This window comes from Falco cherrug, chromosome 3, assembly GCF_023634085.1.
Source record: "Falco cherrug isolate bFalChe1 chromosome 3, bFalChe1.pri, whole genome shotgun sequence".
NCBI lineage: Eukaryota > Metazoa > Chordata > Aves > Falconiformes > Falconidae > Falco > Falco cherrug.
Window position 1 is genome coordinate 91,552,836 of NC_073699.1, and position 24,057 is coordinate 91,576,892.

General features: G+C 40.9%; 2 protein-coding genes across 2 annotated transcripts; both read left to right on the forward strand.

The window, feature by feature from the left end:
• Nucleotides 1-2,951: 2,951 nt before the first annotated feature.
• LOC102057114 (ovalbumin-related protein X-like) lies at nt 2,952-10,201 on the forward strand. Its single transcript, XM_005434860.3, has 7 exons — nt 2,952-3,176; nt 3,822-3,872; nt 5,159-5,287; nt 6,078-6,195; nt 6,964-7,106; nt 7,396-7,551; nt 8,572-10,201. Exons 1-7 carry the CDS (start codon nt 2,952-2,954, stop codon nt 8,971-8,973), a joined length of 1,224 nt encoding a protein of 407 aa, XP_005434917.2. The 3' UTR covers nt 8,974-10,201.
• An 8,671-nt stretch (nt 10,202-18,872) lies between these two features.
• On the forward strand, nt 18,873-23,444 carry LOC102057283 (ovalbumin-related protein Y-like). The gene is made up of 7 exons (XM_005434861.3): nt 18,873-19,040; nt 19,699-19,749; nt 20,359-20,487; nt 21,256-21,373; nt 21,610-21,752; nt 22,083-22,238; nt 23,043-23,444. Exons 1-7 carry the CDS (start codon nt 18,873-18,875, stop codon nt 23,442-23,444), a joined length of 1,167 nt encoding a protein of 388 aa, XP_005434918.1.
• Nucleotides 23,445-24,057: the final 613 nt, after the last annotated feature.

Here is a 24,057-nt window from a genome sequence, read left to right on the forward strand (position 1 = left end):
TGTGTTTCTTTACTGCTCATCAAGTCTATTATTCAATAAAGAGTAATAGCTTCTTACAATTGAATTATATTTGATATTGTGCATTATGATTGTCTAACAGACCATGAATGTTCCAGCAGACAGATTCTGTAGTTTATTCACCTGCCATAGTAAAAAGGTAAGTATGGAAGATCTATGAGAATGGCCTGTGCATGTACCACGGGCCTTGTGCCATGACCTGCAGAGAATGAAAATTAAAAGCTGACCCTCAATCATCCTTTAAATCCTACCAGCTGGCTAAAATCCATTTCTGAACATCTGATTACTCTGGGGTCTGACTCACAGCCCAGCAAATATGTAATTCCTGACTTTTCCTCTGCCATGCCCACCATCCAACCTCTAATTCATCTCAGCACTGCTGCTCTGAATGCTTCCATCAAAATGAAGTTTTAGCAGAACATACTTTCTCCTCAGAGCCCTTCTCCCTTCCTCCACATGTATGCTTTAGTCCCTATAGTTTGACCTCAGGTAAAAACCTTTGGTCTTACCGAGGTACAGAAATAGATGTGGCTGTGCGTGTACGAGTTATAAACCACACCAGTCCTTGGACTCTAGGAACATATATCTGCATTTTGGCAGATCAAAACACCTTTCAGTACGATTTTGGTCTTGAAAAATAAACAGAAAATTTTGGGTTTGTTCTTACATGGAAAATTTCCACTTCAAACCTACACACACACACACATACACACCCCGGCGGATATAATGATTGCAGCTGTCTTGGAATTTAATTATTTTGGCAACATCAGATGGTCACTGTCCATGAGGAACTAACCTCTGTTGCACTGCACAGACACTGTAGTGAGTTGTTGCATATATATTAGTCCTTCGGCAGTTAGCCCAGTATCCACTTTTCCCTCCACGCCTGGTGGGAGTACTGTGTCACATTGCTCCATGTGTCACTCACAGTACTTTGTAGGTAAGAAGAGAAACAGCTAGGTTTTTGGGGGCTGATGCACATTTTTGCAATTCTTGGTAATACAAGGCTCTTTCCTCAACTATATCCATGGATGATCACTAACAATGAACTGTGGTGGGAACTGCTTGCTCACTCCCAGATCAGTGCACCATGACTAGGTCTTATTTCCCAGTAATATTTTGGGACCTTTAGCTTCACTTGGCTCTGAGAATCACCTGATCTGATGTTACAGCTAGGTTTATTAAAAATGAATTGTTTTGCTGGATGTATTTGTAACGCTGTTTTTCCTCAGGTTTTTGCGTTTGATTTTCATTTGGCTCTAGTTACTTAATATGGCCCAATCACATTAACGTGTAAATTCAAAAGAACTGCATGAGACATAGATTTAGAATTGAATTCCAATTGCTTTGGTGCAGCCTTGTAAGTTACAGAAAAGGCTTAAATAATTCATTTTTTTATTAGGTTTTCCTTCAGTAAATAAAGATTGACTTGCTGAGGACAGAATACCAGTCTAACATTGGTCTACTCAGTGTTTCAAAGTGCAATGAATCAAAAGGCCATGACAAAAGGTAGTGACTCCAAAGATGACTCCTTGAAGGCTTACAGTGGGAGTGTCTCAAATGGTACAATATATATCACCAAGAGCTCAGAAATCTGTTTAGGTTCAGCTGGCAAGCTGGATTATTCCATGCTGTTTTGAAGTTTGTGGGGTAAGTATTTCTCCAAGTAAAATATAATTTCTAATTTGTATTCTTTAATATGGAAAAAAAGAGATATTATGTTTCAGAACTTTAAGGTAAGTATAAAACAGATATGTAAAAAGACAGCATATACAGTAATTTTACCTTGCCTTATGAATATATCTTATACTGTTTGACTGTCAAATATTTCTAGATGTGCAAAGTGTGAGCATTTGTACACCACAGCTTTGAGTGGAAATACCTTTTTTTCATGGAAAATCTGGTGTCACATTAAAACTGTTATTTTATAGTTATACGGGAAATTACATAATTATTTTGGGAAAAAAGGCACTTCTTTTTTCTCAGCCTCTCTCTCTGGAGAATGCAGGTGAGGTACAGTATGACAATTCACAGAGTCTGTGGTTCCACAGTCATGAGTGTCAGATGCCTCTCAGGTCACGTATCAACCATATCTGCTCCAGACTATGGATACGCTGCTATTCCTCCAACTTTAACTGTTTTAGAGATACACGAACAGTATGCAACTTTCTTGGTCTCCTATTCAAAATAGAGAATGCCTGCAGGTTTCAGTGAATATCCTTAATGTGTCACACTGATTTGCATGTACAGGACTTGCACCTGACTGACTGAATGCAGCTCTATGCTGTGTCAAGCTGTACTGCCAAAACCCGTATTTATGATATATATGCTTGTGCTTTTTCTCAACAAAAAGGCATCAGCAGAGATTAAATGTCTGAAATGGGACTACAGAAAAGAACCCCCTAAATCTATAGTTCAGCATCTAAGCAACTGGCTGGGTTTGCCGATCAATTTACTTCCATTACTCCTGTAAACTACAGGAATGCAACCTCCAAATCTGTGGCTGCTTGTACTAAGCAACAGTAAGAAGTACACTAAGTGTACAGTGAGTTGACTACATTTGATTTAAAGGTCCAGAACATGGTCCAGAGCAGCCACAGAAGGAAATGAAATATGAAGTTTGCATTGACTCACACATCATTCAGAGTCCTCTATATCACCATAGGGAAACTCATCTAGTCAGTGTTATGTCTATCATATCGAAGCATGGATGAAACTATCTATTTTCTAAAGGGCAAGTACAAAAGACTATCTTGATGATGAGCTAGTATCTTGCTGAAAGAAAACAGATATGCATTCAGCAATAAATGGGTCAGGAGTTACAACATTTCTAATGATCACAAAATTTGTAGACTTCACATCATTCATTGGTCCAGCATCACAATGAATTAGCAGTTTCTGGGTTATTGACAGTACTTTTTAAAACAAGTGCTATGTATCACCATTACACAGTCTTATTTCTGTTTGCTTCAGACAACACCAGTTTCACAATGGGCTCCATCAGTGCAGCAAATGCAGAGTTTTGTTTTGATGTTTTCAAAGAGCTGAAAGTCCACCATGCCAACGACAACATCTTGTATTCCCCACTGAGCATCATTGCAGCCCTGGCCATGGTCTATCTGGGAGCAAGAGGTAACACTGAGTATCAGATGGAGAAGGTAAGTTACATAAATGGATACAAACTCCTTTTGATCCTGTTCAACACAATGACAGATTATCCACTTACATCTTTGGGACTTTCTCCAGTTGAGGGAAGAAAGCCACATAGTCACATTTGGCCCTAGATTCAAACCTGCCTAGAAAAAGAACGGCATTCCAAACCCTGAGGTTTGGATCTGGAGCTGAGTTTTCACTTCCCATTGCTTTTCCTTATGAACAGCAAAAGCAGCCTTTGGTTCTTATTAAGAAAGAGCAGTGCTGAAGAACGGTCTCTTGCTTCAGCTTATATTATCTCACAGAACTGATTTCGTCCAAGTGGAAAGGACAACTTGTAATATCAAAAGATTAAACGTTTAGAAAACAAGAGTCACAATTATAAATGCAATATGACATGGTTGTAGCTGGTTTATAGACTGAATACCATTAACTGGAAAAGAAGGGAACTTAACTGAGGATCATAGTTACACATTTTCAGTGTGGCACTTGCAGTAAAAAAACTGGTTTAAAGCTCACATGAAATGTCTCAGTTCATTTATGTGCTAATCAGACCTCGTTGGTCCAAACCTATAGTTTCAACACAAATGTCAGTGACTCTCAGTGGACTTCACATACTTAATTTCTTCTACTACTACTTTCAATTGCAGGTTCTTCACTTTGACAAAATTGCAGGACTTGGAGGAACTATTCAGACCAAGGTACAGAAATCTAAGGTACATTTACTTCTCTTTCATATTTTTCCCCTGAGAATAGACTGTTCTGACTGTGTTTGAAGTAAGTTTGACACCTTCCCAAACCTTGTTAATGCTCTTGATTTAAGAGATGTAAGTTAAAAAAAAGCAAAACCAAAACCAAAAATCAGAAAAAGAAGACAGGCTGCACACGTTGCACCAGAACAAGTGACAGGACAGGTCAGGATGCTCTGGGCACCAGGCTACCTTCTTGTCTAGATGAGCATCTGCTCACCTGCAAATGCTGCTGGGGGACAACACTTGGAAGAGGCTCAACATCTGGACTCGGGGTGCTGCAGTCAGGCTTGTAGCTGAGACTCCAAGGTGGGGCGGGAAGGTGCTTCAGCAGAAAAAAACCCAGAAGCCTAAAAGGCTGGAAAACAAGCACACTCTTCCAAAATCTACAGAGACTTGTCCAGCATCCAAGTCCCACTGCTACCCCAAGAGCACCATGAGGGGCCCCAGTACCTTGATACCACCTGTGTGCTTTTCTCCATGTTAATCTGCTGCTTCTGTAAAGATAACACAAGCCATGCTCCTTGGTCTATCCCCATCCACTTGGGATCCACAAGCACAAGGTGGGACTTGCAAGGAACAAGATTTAAAAAAAAAAATAATTAAAAAATAAAGGTAATATCAGTTAGAGCATTTAGTGGCTGGTTAAGCATTTGGAAAGGAGCAGTTCAATACAATTCTCATAAAATGAAATCCCAGCCACTGTTTATCGTTCTGCATTTTTCTTAACAGGCTGTTAGATGTGTCACCTGGAGCACTATTTGGGGGGCATTAGACAGTTGATCCATTTTTTCACTGTATTGTGAGATACTTCCTGATTCACTTGTTATCTTGCACTCCTCCCATCTGCAGCTTCAGCAGAAAGCTGCCAAGAAAATGCAAGCAGAAGCTGGGAACTAGAGGCTACACATCAATGATAACCTACCAGTTGCAATCATTGACACCTGAATTTTTCTTGTCACCTCACTCCTGAACCATACGGTTTCAGATTAATCCCTGATGTTTTCTGCTTGTTGTCACCTAGAATGAGTGTCATTACATGCTATGAATCAATTGTACATCATTATTTGTTTATATTGAACATCCCTCCCATGGAGCTTTTAGACTGTAGTACATGTTCATTTGCAAATGCCCAAATCCTGTCCATTTTCCCATGTTATTTGTACCTTACAAATAATTCTTTTCCTAGCAAAATAAACTAACAGCTATACCTTTTGTTCTTCTTATCAACAACTCAGTGTGGCAAATCTGTGAATATCCACATACTGTTTAAAGAACTCCTCTCCGATATCACTGCACCAAAAGCCAGTTATTCACTCCACATTGCCAACAGACTCTATGCTGAAAAGACATGTTCAATCCTACCGGTGAGTTGTGCATTAGCATGACTTCTTGCTAAACTGTCTAAAACTGTAATCCAGGAGGACTAACCAGAGCCAGTGATCCGTTAATCCAGTGGTCTCCCCCGATGTGGACTTCCATGGCTTTTGCTTTTGCCATAGCCCTGACAGTTACTGGAATGGAAAGCAGTTCCAGGCAAAAAGATAGTCCTAATTAAAAATGAATGGAGTTATAATCAAAACTATTTAGTAATGTAATTCCCCAGTCCCTGCTTGCTTCCCCAAAGCCTGTTCATTTTAATAGGTCGTTTGACTGGGGTTTTTTCCAGGAAATAATTTGACTTTAGCACATCACTTCAAAACTTCACCTCACCTCAAAAACAACTTTTGAAAGTGTAAAAATCTTTCATTTGACACTTTCAAAACAAAAGATAAAAGTGTTCTAAATCAAAGAAATGTCTTATCTTTAAGGAAAAATGCCTAAAAAAAATTAAAAATGGGTGGACATAATGATAATAAAACACGAACCTGAAACTCTTTGAAACTCTTTTTGGATCAGGCTTTCTTCAAGATAATATTTAAACATTTCTAATATATACTCTAAACTGTTCAAGCAATAAAAATGTCAGATCTGAAAATGTCATGGATCAGAATATTTTTTTCTGGCCGAGTTTTAGCAGATTCTTCCAGGAAGTAAGCAACGAGAACAGCCTAACCATGGCATCACTATAAAACTCCTTTTAGCTATATTTTATTTCACCTTCATACTGTTTTTAAAAAATGACTAGTTTGGTGGCTACAATTGCTGTCTTTACAGATCTACTTAAAATGTGTGAAGAAACTGTACAGAGCAGGTCTGGAACTAGTCAACTTCAAAACAGCATCAGATCAATCCAGACAGCTCATTAATTCCTGGGTGGAAAATCATACAAATGGTAAGGTCAGACAAGATTCTGAAATATACTTCCCTCTCACAACTGTATTTGAACAACTTCTGGAAAGACTGAACATTAGAGGATAAATTTCCTCCTCCTTTCCCCATTAATGGATGTTTCCTGTGGAAAGGGATGACTCTATTGCACCTGTGTGGCAGTGACGGTGTTTTAAACATATCTGGTAGAGGCAGAGGTGCCAGGACATGCACACTTCATACGCGCACTTTTTGTGTCTGGAGAGCTTAACTCATGCAAGGTTAGTTCCAGCCTCTCTAGAATATAGGCATAATTTTACAAGGATGTGCTGGATGAGTAAGAAGTGGACTGCCAGGGGAGAAAGTAGTGCACACACTAGGCTGACGGTGGGAAAGGAATGGTTCAGGAGGTTGCGTACATTTATTGTGCTGAGGTGGGAGGAATAACAAGAGTCAAGAGTGAGAAATGAGCGCAGTGAGGAACATAAATCTGTAGTGCTGTTCTACACTTCCCTCTGCTGTTCCTTCTTTTCTATATAAATCTTTTTCCAAGCAGAATTTCCAAGAAATATTCCCAGGGATGTATACTACTCTTGAACCTACCTGTCTTCTTGAAGAATGTCTGGCCAGGTGCCAGCCAGTCTGTATAAAATCATCCTCACGAACCTGAATTCCACATGCAGATGTTTGAAGAAGAGGAAGTCAAGTCAAGCAGCAGTGTGTTGATTGACCTCTAAAATGCAAGGTGACTGCTATGAAACTTACCCCTCTCTGCCCTGCTTCTTCCTTAAAGGACGGATTCAAGATTTCCTTAAACCAGGCTCTGTTGATCTTGATACTATGCTGGTCCTTGTGAATGCCATTTACTTCAAAGGGATATGGAAGGCAGCGTTTAAAGAAGACAACACTCGGGAATTTCCCTTCAGTGTGACAAAGGTAGGGGGGCACAGACACCGCTTCTGGCCAGGAAGCCAGTGTTAGCTTGCACGGCCAGCAGGCCGGGTGTTAGACATACAACATGCTGTGGTCACTGGCCAGGTGACTCAGCAGGGCACCTCAAGAGCTGTGTCTGACCAGAGATCACCAGCAGACAAGGGGGGAATGGAGACACAGCTCTTCTTCAAAAGCAACATGCTTGAAGATTGAGTCCTGTCCCTTATGCATTTGCCTGCTTAAGGAAAAAATTGCTCCCCAGTCACGTAGTCTCACATTTCTCTCTCTGCAGCAAGAAAGCAGACCTGTGCAAATGATGAGCCAGAACAGCACCTTCAAAGTGGCAGCGGTGGCTGCAGAGAAAGTGAAGATCCTGGAGCTTCCGTATGCAGGCGGAGAGCTGAGCATGTTGGTGCTGTTGCCTGATGACATCTCTGGCCTGGAGCAGGTATGGCCCTGGCCGGGAAGCAGAAGAGTTGTCATTTGAGTGGGACTTGGCTGCCATCATCCCTTTTGCTGTCCATTTACATGCCGGCTGCCCACAGCACGGCTGTGCCAGGCAGGCAGGGGAGTACCAAAGCCCCCCAGGTGCCACCAGGTGTTCAGGCAGAGACTGGCCCCTTAGGAGGGCCCTGGGCTCAGTCTAGTAAAATGAACGTAAAGGACCATAGTGCTGCTGTAGCCCTGCACAATAGGATGTATGTATGGGCACATTATTTTTTTTTTTTGTCATGGGGAGGTAATTTCACCCATGCCCCATATAAACTGTTGTGGAAATAGTGCTAAAACTGATGAGGATTAGTCATTCTTTGCAGGAATCACTAATTTTATTTTTTTTTTTTTACAAAATAAGTATTATTAAACATCATAAATAGGCTGCTTTCAAAAATTGCTCTGATTATGTCAGCATGGAATGAAAACCAAAGTTAAACAAGCATAATCTCCATTAAATATTCTTGATTTTGAAATGGCAAAACTGATCTAGCTAAACTAACTGATCAATACCACTTCATCAGTTAATACAATGTAATAATTTAAAATTAAGTTAACAAGGTATTAGCAAATTACCTGTCTGTTGCTTAGGAAAGGGAAAAAGTGATGCAGCCTGCATTGTATAATCCATTAGTCTTATTTCAGCTATTTTTTTGAATGATGTTATAAAGTAGAGATATTCAACAGGTAGATGAGTTTGCATTTGTTACGTACTGTCAACTGCAGGTAAATTTTCATGGCCTTTTTTTGCAATTTCTTTCACAAGCTGAACTAATTGTCTTGGCTATGAAACTGCTGCGTTGTGCCTCATGAGATACAAGATTAGTCGGATAGAAAAGGATGTGTGAGGTGGGTAAGGAACTGAATAAAAGGACAGTTACACAGGCAGTATTGGAGAGGCAAAAAATAAACTACAAAAGGGATGTTGATAGGATATTCGCATACCAGGCATTTCATTCCTTGCCTCTCTTTGCAGCTTGAGAACAAAATCAGCTTTGACAAACTCATAGAATGGACCAGTCCCAATGTGATGGAAAAGAAGAGAGTGAAAGTGTACCTCCCACGCATGAAGATTGAGGAAAAATATAACCTCACAAGTGTCTTGACGGCCTTGGGTATGACCGACCTGTTCAGCCCTTCAGCCAATCTCTCTGGCATCTCTTCAGCAGAGAGCCTGAAGGTGTCTGAGGCCGTCCACGAGGCGTACATGGAAGTCAGTGAAGAGGGCACCGAGATGGCAGGCTCGGAGGGTGTGATGGGAGACATTGAACAGTCCTCTGAGTCTGAAGAGTTTAGGGCTGACCACCCATTCCTTTTCTTAATCAAACACAATCCAACCAACAGCATTCTCTTCTTTGGTAGATATTGTTCCCCCTAAAGAAAGAAAGCTGAAAGTAATGCTTACCTTCCCCTCAGAAACAGACCCCCTTTACTGTAGTATTGTAGTATCATCTCATCTCTTCAATATCTTTTCCAAGTGGAAAGCCTAATCTAAGAAATGCGCTTTGTGGAAGCTTCCATTGCAGAGACCTACCTCCAGGTGAGGAAACAGCAGCAAGCACGATTACTCCTTTCCCTTCTCAGACTGGTTTCAGGATTGCTTGAGCTGAGCACAGACAGCCAACAGAGAACAGAGGCACCCACCAGCCAGGAAGGGCCCAAGTGATTTTCACTTGAGAAACAAGTTGCAGGTAGGGTTTCAAGTAATCTTTTGGAGTCCTTGATGTAGAAAGCCGTGGGTTGCACTCATCCCATTCTCCAGCAGCATCCTTCTCACAAACCCATGTTGTTGTTCCTGAAACATGGGGTCTGAGATCTCCAGTCTGGAGGAGATGCTTGTGGATAACATTCAGATATGCAGGTTATTAACTGGTACCTATGTAAATTCTAATTTTCTTTACTTAGCTGTTGGGAAATGGTGTAGACATCCACTATCACAAGAGTTGTTCTCTCACCATGACTTCCTCACTTAATTTTGAATTTCTTGCAGAAGTTCTCAAAAGTCATGGAGAGTCTCCCTTCCACTTCAGAGAACACAAATAAATCTAACTATCTGTAGGTGCAGTTGTGCCTTCTCACAGAGTGTAGATTCACAGCCTGAGACATGGATATCCAGATGGTCCAGATGATCCAGAAGTCAGTGAGAACTGCCAGGCAAGAGAGCTGTCTGAATTCTTGTTTAAAACATTGGAAGACACTTCAAATTTGAAAACATTGCGATTTTTGTGAAAAATCCTGCAAGTGATATTAAAGAATCTGATTTCTCCATGGAAGTTTTGTGAAAAACACAGCTTTCAAAATAATCTGTCTCTGTTGAGTTAGCTTATGAAGTAAACTTGAAGCAGTCCCTGGAAAGCCCTCAGGTGAAGTTCAAAACCAGAGTACATTATTCTTCTATGAATGCAGCTGGGCTTCTTTGTTCCTACATCTCTTTTAAAAAGAAGGCTACACCTCTTCTTGTTAAGAAATACATGAGAATCTTAATACTGTCTCTTTTTCTTCCTGTGTGTTGGTTGCCGTCTGCAAATATGGATATATTGGCTCAGTACTATGTCCTGTTTTCATTCTAATCATATGCATACAATTGATTTTTTTGGTTAATGTAATAAAAGAAAATCACAAATGCTCGTCATGAGAATTATATTAATTTTCTGGACCACAAGCCCTTGAAAATATTGTTAGATTGGTTAACGGTTGTGAATAAAACGGGATTGAGTACAAAATCCTATTTTTAAAATGAATGAAGCATGTAGATACAAAGTTTCCTAGGCATTTATGAAATGCATAAATGCATACATGTAGAGTTGGATTCCTCTCTGTACTGCAGATTACCAAAAAATATCCCAATGGTATACTAATCTATTCTTACGTATTTTTGAGTACAATTGCAATGGATATTAAGGATGCACCAACAATTAATCTGGTAAATATTTCAAGGAACAACTATTCCAGCAGCTCTGCTATTTCAAATGAAGAAATAATCTGAAAATCATATAGCTCGAAAGGCATAAGAAAGAGTAAGTAGACTGAAAACTATTAGGCAAAGGCTTTCCCCATCGAGAGTCTTGAGAGGAAGAACTCTTTTTAATATTGGCTATTTCCACATCCGCACATAGTGTGGTATGATAAAAGCAGATCTGTAAAGGGAAGCAGCTGGTGCTACAGGTCTGACATCCACATTATTTGAATATCATCAGGATATTTGTGATACAGACTCATCTGGCTTTCCTTGGTAAAACCTGCTATTTTACCAAGTATACTTTAACTTTTATTCTTTAGAAATGAAAGCAGTGATACGAACAGTTCCAAAAGATGCAAAATTTCAATATCTCAAGGTTTATCATAAGCAGTTTATCTTTTGCACCTTTTGTAGCCAGAAGCAGTTGATCCAGTCTGTTAAATTTAAAAGCCTGTACACCTAAACAATAAGAAGATCTGAAAAGTTACGCTTGCAAACTAGCCTTCCTATGATTATTAAACTGGAAAGCGCTTAAAGTACAAATTTATGTCTCAGTGACCAATGCTGTTTCCTGAATGACAACAAAGGTCAAAATGAAGGAATAAGAAAAAAGCAAAGGAGCCATAAGGTTTACAAAGAAGTACAAAGCTTCCCCTTTCCCAAAAGGGAAAACAGCAGACAGCAAATTCAGCAATACTGGATCAAACCTGTAACAAAGTACCAACAGCTAGGACCTGGCCTTGGCCACCACGGACAAGGTAGGGGGCACAGTATTTAAACGGCAGTGGAAGAGCATTCCCCATAAACGGTGTGGCAGACCTGGCTGGTGGGATGATGACTGCCTGCTGTGGCCTCTGAGGTCTCTAAAACCCTGGAGAGATTTGGGAGAAGCGGCCCTTCCTGTGCCCCAGAGAGACGGGTCTGTGGCTCAGCCTCTCGGTGCTGTCACCCACCAAGCCAGCATGCCGGGGAAAGGTGCAGGTGCTCCAGGAGCAGGGCTGGACCCTATGCTCTGCCTCAGCACCACTGCACTCTCACCCGGCAGGTTTCATTTCCCAGGCACAGTTCTGGTTCTCATGCCAATAGGCATCTGAGAGTATTTGCTTTAAAAAAAAAAAATCCCCAAATTTTAACAATAATAAAATGCTCCAAAAGTTTTTATTTGAAAAAAGGACAAAAATAAATAATTCTTTAAAACCTCCTTGTTGCTACTGGCATTTTTGTCCTAGCCTTCCGGAGGCTACTGGCATTTTTATTTTCTGAAGAACTGAGACCCTGTTTCTCTGACAGACTACTGTGCAGCACTAGATGGAAGGCTCAGCAGGTTAATAACACAAGGAGGGCAAGGCTGAAAACTCTGAAACATTCTGCACCTCTTGGTGCAACTAACACACCTCCTGAAAGCACAAAGAGAGGTCCAAGGGCCTCTCGGTATGAGGCAATGTTGCTCCCTGTACAACATGGAAATTGTACTCCCCTGTGGGATTTGCCATACACCCTCATCCCAAGTGCCTCATCTACACCGCCGTACTTTGCACGTTAATGTGCAATAATCCTGCTGTCTCTGTCTCCCTTGAGATCTTCCTCTACATATGACACAGAATCACAGAACAGCTGAGATTGGAAGTGACCTCTGCCCATTGCCTATTCCAAGCTCCCCCCATCAAGCAGGGTCAGCAAGAGCAGGTTGCTTGGGAGTGTGTCCTGCTGGGTTTTGAAACTTTCCAAGGAGGGAGACTCCACAGCCTCTTTGGGCAATCTGGATTTACCTCCCTCCCCAGAAATAAATACATTTTCTTATGTTTAAATGGAATTTACGCTATTTCAAGTTATGTCTGTTCCCTCTTGCATGTTCACTGGAGAAAGTCTGGCTCCATCTTCTTTTCACTTTCCCATCAAGTAAGTTATGCACATGCAGAAGTTCCCCCCTGCACTTTCTCCTCTCCAGAATAACAAGTCCCATCTCTTTGCCTCTCCTCTCCTGACAGATGCTTTAATCACTTCATCATCTTTGTGGTTCTTCTCTGGTCTTGCTCCAGTACATCCACATCTCTTTTGTACTAGAAAGCCCAGAGCTGGACACAATGCTCAAGCTGTGGTCCCATCAGCGCTGAACAGAGGGGGGGGATAACCTCCCTTTACCTGCTGGCAATGCTTTTTCTAATGCAGCCTATGTTAATAACTTTCTTTGCCACAAAGATACATTACTGACTCATGGTCAATTTGGTCTCCACCAGGACCCCCAGTTCTTTTCTGCGAAGCTGACACGATGGCATGGAGCTTCGTGCAGTGACATTTCTCCTTCTCTCCTTTTCTGCAGCAGTCTTTTCTTGCAAGGGGTGGCAGGAAACATGCAAGGAATATTAAGAATCTCAGCAAGCTACTAGTCAAAGGAGAGGAAGACTTCCTGGAAGTCTGTCTGTGTTGAAACAAACCAAGAGATTAGTTTATTCTGTTTTATGCAAAAGAAAAATGTTATTTTTCCTGGGAGCATGTGCCAAGAAAAGTGGCCTGCTGGGCACCCTTCCAGTGAGCAGTGGGAGGTAAAGTGACAGGCAAGGTGACATGAGCACTGCTAGTCACAGGCTGCCATGAAGTGTCTTCTCTGTGGGGAGGGACCCTGCTAATTAAGCTCCGTATGGCACAGTCAGTAAACTAGTTGTGCCAACACCAGTGGCCACCTGTCCTGCGCCATGTGCATGCCAGGTGTAAGGGCCTGGTTACCATACTGCCTCCTTAGGACCCAGCGAGGTAAGACCATCCACAGCCTCACCCTGGCTGTTAGCTGATCCCCAGGGCTTGAGGGAGGAATAAGGAACTTCACATATGCTGTGGTGACTGATAAAGGGACTGCTGTGTGTGCTGGTCCAGAAACTTTATAGCAGGAGACCTTGTACACTGTGTGCACTGTTAAGCAAGTGCAGCAAGTGTGAGAGACTTGTGACCAAGGCCATCATAGAAGCCTTCTGAAGATGTCTTCACTGGAGAAATCCACTCTGCCAGCACTGAGGTATGCATATCCCTTTAAACAATGAAGGCAGCACTGGAGGCAGCAATGTCCATCTCTTCACAATGACACAGCACTACTGCAGAAAGGCACCAGGTGGGCTACGAGCTCCTGTCTAAAGGAACCTGACCAGACACCTCATTTTCCTTGCACTGGGGAAAGAACACAGTCCCACAGAGCAACTGAGAAAGAAAACATCATTGATAGCTACAGCACCAAGATCTGCAATGGCAACTAACTGAACAATCACTGGCAGTCACTGAGCAAGACAAACACGGAACAATCAACAGGCTCCATCCTACTGGCAAGAGGGCAGCAGCATGGATGAAAGAAAAATCTTGAGTTCTGCGTGGGCTGTTGTGATTGGGTGAGAGGCTTTGGTCTGTGCGCTGACCTGGACTTCATATCCTTTTGGAAAGGCTCAAATGTCCAAGAGTCTGTTAGTTTAGGGACAGCTCCACAATGAAAGGCCTGGCAAAGGACAGCAGAGTCTTACCTGACCTCTTCCTTGGGACAAGCATTGTTGAAACAAGAACATGTGGCAAAACATATCCTTTTGTGTTTGTGCTGCATTACACAGCTGTGCTGGGCAGGGTGATCCATTATCTTTTAGCCCAGCGAGCATTTCACCTACGGGAAGGTTTGCTTAACGTCACTAGACTCCATTACAGATCTAAAGTTGCTGAGTAGACTAGGCAGTACCTCTTATATCCTTACGACTCTGCACTGGTGACTGATGGTGATCAAGATTTTTACTTGTGGAATGATTTTGTTCCTTCTGCAACTTGCTTTACATTAATCATTCATTTGACCAATAAAAATTAAAAATGCTAACAAAACCAGTAACCTGGGTTGTGTATTAACATGCTTCTGAGGAGTGTACTGCCCCTTCTCTATTGCAAAACAAAAAAATTATTTCATTGATGTATATATATATATATATAGAACTAAGAAGTATTTTGAAAACCATGCCACTGCTGACAACATTAATGCTGTGAATTGGCTGTTATGAAACAACTGTCTGACTCACTGGATGTCTTTGTAGCTACTAAGTTACAGGCTGTCTACGATGACCCGAATGTGATTTGAGTAGGTGGTGCATAAATGCCAAGGTGGCTCACATACAGTTAGCTGGAGCATACCGCTAGACAATTTGATTGTCAAAAAAAAAAAGATTCAAGGACTACTCAAAAGTTAGAAGTGACAGGGTAAAACATATTGGCTAATCCTTTGACTTCTGAGCTGTAAAGTTACAACAATGGGCCACGGCAGTGAATGTTAAAGCCTGTTTGAACAGAAACAAAGCAGCCTTCAGCGGGAAAGACAGAAGGGGCAGCAGCCACAGGAACAGCTTGCAGTTTAGGGAGCTCTCTCAGTTGTGTGGTTAAAGGTATTCACCATCTACAGACACATTCACCCATTTAACCTGTCTTTCCACCAGCACAGTGATATGATTTTCAGCTATTGACCACTTCACGTACTGCTCTTGTGAGAGAACAGCTCATTCTCTTTCTTTACAATAGATTCACAGTGGTGAGCCACCAATGTGAGACAAGCCCTAAAGATCTTTCCTCAAAAGCACTGCTGCTGCGTAGCAATGTCTGTAGCATAACGGCCTGGTCTACACCCCGTGCTATGTAAAGTACTAGTGGTATGCAAGTGCACCACTCCAGACTGAATTCTACACCGTTATTATTGCACTAATATCTTCAGGTGAACAAGACTAATAAGAACTGTACTAGGGAGAAAGGTATGGATGATTCAGAGGTTTTCCACTTGCACGGACAATTAAAACAGTTAAAGAGCCCATCTCTTCTCTCCAGAAGCATAATTTGTTCTACAATTTCAGAGGCATTTTGTGTATTGACTTTGGGTTTCTGTTTAAAAATCACATGGCATTTAGAGAGGTCAGAGCTGTTTCTTTTATTGTCTGTTCATTCTTTTATTTCAAAGGAATTATGTGACTGCTTTCTGCTTGCTATTGTACATTATGACTGTCCTGCAGACCATGAATGTTTCTTCAGCTGGTTTGTTCACCTGATGTGCCGTGAAGCTACTTGTGGAAGATCTGTAAGAATGGTCTCTGTATGTACAAAAGGCATACTTTGAACCTAGCATCTGGTGCTGAGACCTGTGGGAAAAGAAAAGAGCAACTCAACTTAAACTGCTCTTCAAAATTTTAGCAGCAAGTTCAAAACTTTTTCTGGGAACATCTGACTGGGAGCTAAATATCCTGATGCCCAAATTTAAAAAGCAACAGAAGCCTTGCCTTTCTTCTCTGCTCAACCCCTCTTTCCTCAACACATCTTTCTTCAGCTCTGTAATGCTCCTCTATACAGATGCTCTCAATATTGCTTTTGAAATTAATTTGCATTCCCACAATATGCTCACTGAAGGTTTTGTTCCACTGATGTGCTGTGCAGACTGTGACTGCGTCTGAGCTCCCTGAGCTAGATTGCTCTAGAATGAAAAACTGTGCTCTGTGAAACACTGTGTGTGTGGCCTTTCACAATGCAGGCTGTAAGCAGTACTGGGCAATTACATAAAAGTTTTTGCAAAAGAATCTATTTCAATATTATTAAATTTGGCAACTAACAATTGAAGGATGTGCTGTTTCTGAAGTGCCTTGGTAGCAGAAGGTTCTCTATTCCTCAGCAAGATCTATGAATTCTGATGGGAAGAAAGACTAGTGATATTGGTAGTCCAGCCAACAACAGGAGGGAGAAAAGTTGTAATAGATACAGTGTGGGCATGCCATAGCAAGCAGTCCGGCATATATTGGTTTTACCAAATTTTTTTGAGTTCACAGAATGGTGACTCTGAGAGGGATCTGGCCTGTCAGTGCTTATTACAGAAGAATAATATGGAAATTAACTCAAAATTCCTTAGAGATATTCTGCGATACTGAATTTCTCACTTTTTTTGTTTTATTTTCATGAGCTATGCCAGATTATTTGCTGCCACAACAAATCGTAATTACTCTTCAAGTTCCAATGAATAGCTTTTATCACTATTTTTACTTCAGCCATTTCAATATGCTCCTTCCTTTTCTGGAAGGTTTTACATGCTATGATGAATGAATCTTCCATTTTGGAGATTTTAGGATAAAATCCTTTCATTCAGGCTTTTTTCTTTTTAATTAAAGAATCGAATTATTCCAGGTAAAAGTTTACTTGACATTGAGCTCCATCCATCACTGTATTTGGTAAACACAGAACAGGCAGCGTGGGGCGTGTCAAAAAATTACACAAGATATATTTGAAGGAGTTTGGCAAGTCTGCCCCAAGTACAGCTGAGAAGCTGTACTATTACCTTCGCAGGTGAAGCTGATAAGGTAAGCATTTCAAACATTTCTTTCAAATACAATTTAAGTTTTCTCTGCAATTAAAAAAAAATCTTTTACAAAACTTACAAAAAGATTGATCAAATCTCATGATTATGATCTTCAATATCAGTTGAAGAAACAAATGATTAAAGGATTCCTTCCACAGAAACATCATCTCACCTTCACATGTGTGTTCTGCATTATTTTACTGTTTCTCATTCTGCCATGCATAAAGTAAAAGTATTTGTTTGTATGAACTAAGACTTTGTTTATTAACTTTTCCACATCAAAAAGCTGGTGATATGTTATGACAAACTTTCTTCCTTCTTCCTCTATCACTGTAATTTTTCACTTAGAATTAAAAGGAAAAATTGAATCTGTTTAAATACCAGCAGATACAACTAAAGCTCAGTTGCAGGGTTTATGGAAGATACTGTCTGAATGAAATTCAGGAATGCAGCATGTTCAGGTGACATATCTCTGTGTTATCTTTAACAGCTACATTTCTAAGATTTTAAAAAAAAAAACCAAACACCACCAACAAAACATTTGCTTCACAAATAAGTTTCTTTACCAAGACCATAAATGGAGCTTAAAGCCTAAAATGTAATAGCTAGTAGAATTGGTAAAAAATGAAAAAATCTACCTTATATCACCTATATAAGTGGTTCAATTTACAGAGAGATTGACCATCCATTCCAGCAGGGGAGCAGCTAGATGCACTGTTGTTCAAATTATCCCACATTAGGAGATGACTGTCACATGAATGCATTGATTCCATAGAGACTGTGATACATATGGCAGAGTATCCTGGATTTTGTCCTCTAACAGCCACAGAAGGAAACAAATTAAAGATTACACTGCGTGAAGATCCCCAAGAGCTAGGGGAAATTCCACCCTAGCAAGGTTCTCTTTGCTTGTGTCAACATGTGGAAGTTATAAGTGGTATAAACAATATACTGCTGCATTACATTTCACAGTATTGTATTTTATACTCTGTGTTGCCTTCTTTACAAAAAATCCTTCCCTTCAGTGTTAGATGAAATGCTAGGTGCTGAAACTACAAGGAGAATTTTACAAGAATGTCAGAAAAAGGACAGAATGAAATTTTAAATATTGAAGATGTGAAGATCTCTGCAAATTAAACACAAGGCTAAGCAAGCACTGTCTTATTAAAAGGTGGATTTTATGGAAAAGGTGATAAAAATATTAAAAAACACTTTAAAAACAGAATGAGATATAATTAAACAATGAATGGAACATACTAGTTATATATGTTTGTCATAAACTCTATGAATTTGGTAATTAATTTGCAGTCTCCATTGCTGTGCCTTCATTATCCTATATAAAAAAATGAAAGTAATGTTGCTAACATTTGAGACCTCTGATAAAGCAGGTGGTGTAACAACCTAGCTTCCATTTACACTAGACTAAAATTAGAGTAAAGCTAGCAAAACTCATGCTGTTGCTTCAGGTTTGCACATTGTATACTGGAATTAACTTTAGTTTGGATCATAGTGGGCTGATCTGTTAACTGATCTTAGAAGTGATGTTAAAAAACTATAGCCAAGAACCTGGTTTGGAGGTCAAAAAAAAAATGAAGATTCTGAGACCAAATCTATGTTTTTTTTATTTTCCTTAAGAGATGAGAAAAGCCTGTTAGTAAGCTTCTTTCAAGGTAACTAATATTCTTTGCAACATTTTCAACAATATGGTATATATGTACAGAGAAGGGGAACTCAAGTTTCAAATAAAAAATGACCAGCCTATGCATGACTTGTAGCTATCCAGCATTTTGATTGCTCATGAATCCAAAAGCATGTCTGCCTTTTAAATCCACACCACTGGATTCTGTTTGCTGAAAAAAAGACCTTGTACACCAAGTTCAGGGGTTTGAGTGCAGTGACTTTCTTGCATTGCAATTAATATATTTCATCATAACAAGTCAGACTCTTTCTGTTTGCTTTAGACAACACCGACTTCACAATGGGCTCCATCAGTGCAGCAAATGCAGAGTTTTGTTTTGATGTATTCAAAGAGCTGAAAGTCCACCATGCCAACGACAACATCTTCTATTCCCCCCTAAGCATCATTTCAGCTCTGGCCATGGTCTATCTGGGAGCAAGAGGTAACACTCAGTCTCAGATGGAGAAGGTAAGTTACTTACACAGGTGTGAAGTGACCTCTACTTCTCCTTGTTGTTCTTTCTAAGTAACATCACTGAAATATATTAACCACTGACAAGGTTCTCACCTGTTTTAATGCACAAGAAGTAAGCCAAAGTCAGAAAATGGAGAACTGAACTGAGAGTTATTTAGAGAAAATACTAAAAAAAAAGAATATATTTTTACCATAGGGGGCAGTTAATTTTGACTTAGAAAAAAATATCTCAAGGACAATAACAAAATGGATTTCTAGTCAGAAAATTTGGTTATATGATTTTTTTTCCCTAAATGCTGACATCTTCTAGATAATGTGATCAGATTTTTTTTTAATGTATAAAAAAGATAGATCCCAGGTAGAAAGGAAGACAGAATATTATTAGCAGCACATAATATGTAACTCAGTTAATTTCTAGACGTTCACTAGAAAAAAGTATCTAAGCAGAGAGTGTTATTTACAGTTTCCAAGAAGGCCACAGAGGGCATAAACCAGTTGCAAGCTCACTAGTAAATTTTTAGTTTATCTTTATTCTCAGTTAGCACTTTTTTTTCCTGAGCCAATAGCTTTACCTCAAGCATTGCGTGTAAATCTCAAATTCACATCATTTGGTCATGCTTGTCATTTCTACCATGGGCATTTTCTCTTGCAGGTTCTTCACTTTGATAACGTTACAGGAGTTGGAGACACTACTGATCCCCAGGTAGAGAAACAACTTGATCTGCTTTCCTCCTCAGAACAAAACTAGAACTCTTCTGCCTCTCCTCCTGGCAGTTTCAGACCCTGTCCAAAACTATGGTAACACTCTCAAACCAAGCAGTCCTGTGGAGGGAAGAAAGGAGGGTGTAACTTATTTGTTAAAAACCAGGGAAAGAAGGCAGGTTGCACATCCTGCACCAGAGCAAGTGATGGTGTGAGGCAGGATGCTTTGGGCACCAGGGTGCCTTCCCGGGCAAGTGCTGCTGGGGGACAGCATGTGAAAGGGGCTCAGCACCTAGAGCCAGGGTACAGCAGTCAGAATTGTAGCTGAGACATCCAAAGAGGGGCAGGAAGATGCTGGGCAGAAAAGAACCCAGAAGTCTCAGTGTCAGGAACACAATTGCACTCGTACAAAAAGCACATTTCAGGGAATTTACCTTGAGAAGGATGAACTTGTTGGCTTAATGCACCATCACCAAAGCACCTGCTGTCCCAAAAGTGACAGCTGCACTGCAGCATGACTAACTACTAAAGACAATCCTTCAGGGTCTTATTTCTTAGATAAAAAGAAGCTAATGCAATGTATCTTCTTATTTTCATGTTTGCACCCCAGTGTGGCATTTCTGAATACATCCAGAAGTCATTCAAGGATCTTCTCTCAGGCATCACAATGCCAAATGCTACACACTCACTCAACATCGCTGACAGAATCTATATTGAAAAAACATACCCTGTTCTGCCGGTGAGTAGTGCTGCAACCTGACTTCAGTGGGATTTCCCATACAGGCCCCCGTGACTCTACCCTAGAGAAGCACCACCAGCAACAGCCCAGTGTCTGCTGGTGAAGAGGTCGTTGTGAGCCATGACGAGAACTGGTTCAGAACAAGTTTGAACCTTCCTGTTGTTGTCAGGTGGAGGCCAGGCAAAAGTACAGTGGCATAAAATATGCCCATGTTGCAACGGTCACAGGGAATAATTAAGATTGCTGTTCATTTGCTAGAAAATGGCTTTTAATTAAAAATGTAACTTTTCAGGGAAATTAAATACATTTTATGACCTGAAAGCATGAAGACTGAAATTGTCAAATTTGGATTTTTTCAAAGCCAAATACCAAATCTTCCCACTGAAAAGTAGCTTTGTTTTTGAAATCTAAGAATGTAAGAACACAATATTCAAAATAAAAGGTGCACACAAAGAGAAGGAAACAAACATTGTCCTTAAAAATGCTCATTACACTGAAAGTGTTTTGGTAAAACAAATAAAATTATTTCAAAATTTTAACTTAGAATCCTATCTGAAAAAGAAAGTGCCAGATCTAAATGTGTGAAGTAGTCTTTCTTGTTGAGCTTTAAGATTCTGTTACCAGAGGACAGCTGCGACTGACATACTCGAACACAGGGGTAAATGTTCACTGTTCTTTTAACCATTCAGCTTCATGTCACAATCTTGCATCTCACATTCCTAAATTTTCAAGTTCTCATCAGTCTGACAACAGTAATCCTGTTCACAGGAATACTTAGAGTGTGCGAAGAAATTCTACAGAGCGGGACTGGAAGAAGTTGACTTCAAAACAGCTACAGAGGAAGCAAGACAGCTCATTAATTCCTGGGTGGAGAAAGAGACAAATGGTAAGGACTGAAAAATTAGTAGCAGATATTTCCCCCCCTACCTACCATAATCTATACCCTTCTTTTCCTTTCCTCATAATGTCTAGAAAAAGTGGGTCAAGCAAGAGCAGGTTGCTTCTTGCTATGAAAACAACTCCAGAGAGCAGCACCCTCAGCCCTGTACCCTTCATTGAAGGTATGTGCACACACCGGAGGAGGTGTATCTTACCATGCTTCTGCCTGCCTCTTTCTTAAAGGACGGATTCAAGATTTCCTTGTGTCAGGCTCTGTTGATCTTGATACTGCACTGGTCCTTGTGAATGCCATTTACTTCAAAGGGATATGGAAGACAGCGTTTAAAGAAGACAACACTCAGGAAGTGCCCTTCAATGTGACAGAGGTAGGAGGGCATGGACACAGCTTCTGGCCAAGACAGCTGTTGGCTCACAGCCAGCAGGCTGGATGCTCCACATACAACCTGCTGCTGTCACAGGTCGGGTATTTAGACGGGTTCCTCATTGTCAGAACCTGAGCCTAAGGCCAAGAAGTGTTTGCAAGAGCTGTGTCTGACCAGGCTTCCAGGGAACACCAACAGACAAGGGGGGAATGGAGACACAGCTCTTCTTCAAAAGCAACATGCTTGAAGATTGAGTCCTGTCCCTTATGCATTTGCCTGCTTAAGGAAAAAATTGCTCCCCAGTCACGTAGTCTCACATTTCTCTCTCTGCAGCAAGAAAGCAGACCTGTGCAAATGATGAGCCAGAACAGCACCTTCAAAGTGGCAGCGGTGGCTGCAGAGAAAGTGAAGATCCTGGAGCTTCCGTATGCAGGCGGAGAGCTGAGCATGTTGGTGCTGTTGCCTGATGACATCTCTGGCCTGGAGCAGGTATGGCCCTGGCCGGGAAGCAGAAGAGTTGTCATTTGAGTGGGACTTGGCTGCCATCATCCCTTTTGCTGTCCATTTACATGCCGGCTGCCCACAGCACGGCTGTGCCAGGCAGGCAGGGGAGTACCAAAGCCCCCCAGGTGCCACCAGGTGTTCAGGCAGAGACTGGCCCCTTAGGAGGGCCCTGGGCTCAGTCTAGTAAAATGAACGTAAAGGACCATAGTGCTGCTGTAGCCCTGCAAAATAGGATGTTGCTATACATACCGATCTCCATCAGGCACCAGAAACAGACATGCTACAGGATGTTTTTTCATTTCAAGTGATTTCAGCCTTCCAGGAGAGCACTCAATAGTTTGTTAAACAAGAAAATTTTATCAAAGGGGAAATTAAAACAGGTGTGATGAGGAAAGCATTCCAAGAGCTGACTAAGAGAAAAAATGGGAAAAGTAGCATTAGAAAGCAACTAAGATGAGGGAAGAGATCAATAAAGTAAGTTCCAGGTGGAACAGTTTTGGGGCCAATTTGATTTGATGTTTTCAAGAATGCTGTTTTCACAAAAAAAGCCTTGATCTGATAAAGAAATTTTCAGATGACAAAGTTTTGGAGAACATCTTCAAGACAGATGAGATATAGGCTGTAGTCAGGAAGAAGCATATAAGGTAAACAAATCCATTTAAGATTATATGTAAGTACTACTGTGTACACAAAGCAGATGGAAAAAAATAGTAACAAATGGTATAAATACAGCTGTTAAGGCCATTGCAATCTTGTTTTAGGCATTTCATTCCTTGCCTCTCTTTGCAGCTTGAGAACAAAATCAGCTTTGACAAACTCATAGAATGGACCAGTCCCAATGTGATGGAAAAGAAGAGAGTGAAAGTGTACCTCCCACGCATGAAGATTGAGGAAAAATATAACCTCACAAGTGTCTTGACAGCCTTGGGTATGACCGACCTGTTCAGCCCTTCAGCCAATCTCTCTGGCATCTCTTCAGCAGAGAGCCTGAAGGTGTCTGAGGCCGTCCACGAGGCGTACATGGAAGTCAGTGAAGAGGGCACCGAGACAGCAGGCTCGGAGGGTGTGATGGGAGACATTGAACAGTCCTCTGAGTCTGAAGAGTTTAGGGCTGACCACCCATTCCTTTTCTTAATCAAACACAACCCAACCAACATCATCCTCTTCTTTGGTAAATATTATTCTCCGTGAGGAGAAAAAGAGATGGAAATAATGCTTACCTTCCCCTCAGAATAAGACCCCTTTTACTTTAGTATTGTAGTATAATCTCATCTCTTCACTATTTTCTCCAAGAGGAAAGCCTTAAATATCTAGGGAGATATTCTTGAAGAAGGGTGTGACTTTTCAGATCTCTAGGTGCAGGTATTTCTGCTCACACAACTTGTATGCAGGATTCATATCCAGGATTGAGTGAGAATTTCAGCAAGTAGTTCAGAATATTTCCCATTGTAATTGAACAACTTTGAAAGACAGGACAATTGGTTTGATTTTTGTGAGAAATCCTGCCACTATTATTGAGAATCTGGTTTCTCTGTAGCAGTTCTGTGAAATAAACATACCTTTCAGAATAATCCTGTTCCTTTCTGTTCAACTTGCTGGGTAACCATCCTTGAATTAATGCCTGGACAACCTGCAGATGAAATTCTAAACTTCAGCAAAGCATTCTTCTTCCAAGAATGCATTTGGGCTTCTTTGTCCTGCACATACGATACGGCTATGTCTTTTGCTCTGAGGGAGCATGCAGAATGTCTACCATTTCTTCATAAATCATCACCTCCAAGCACAACATCTTCCTGACTGATAC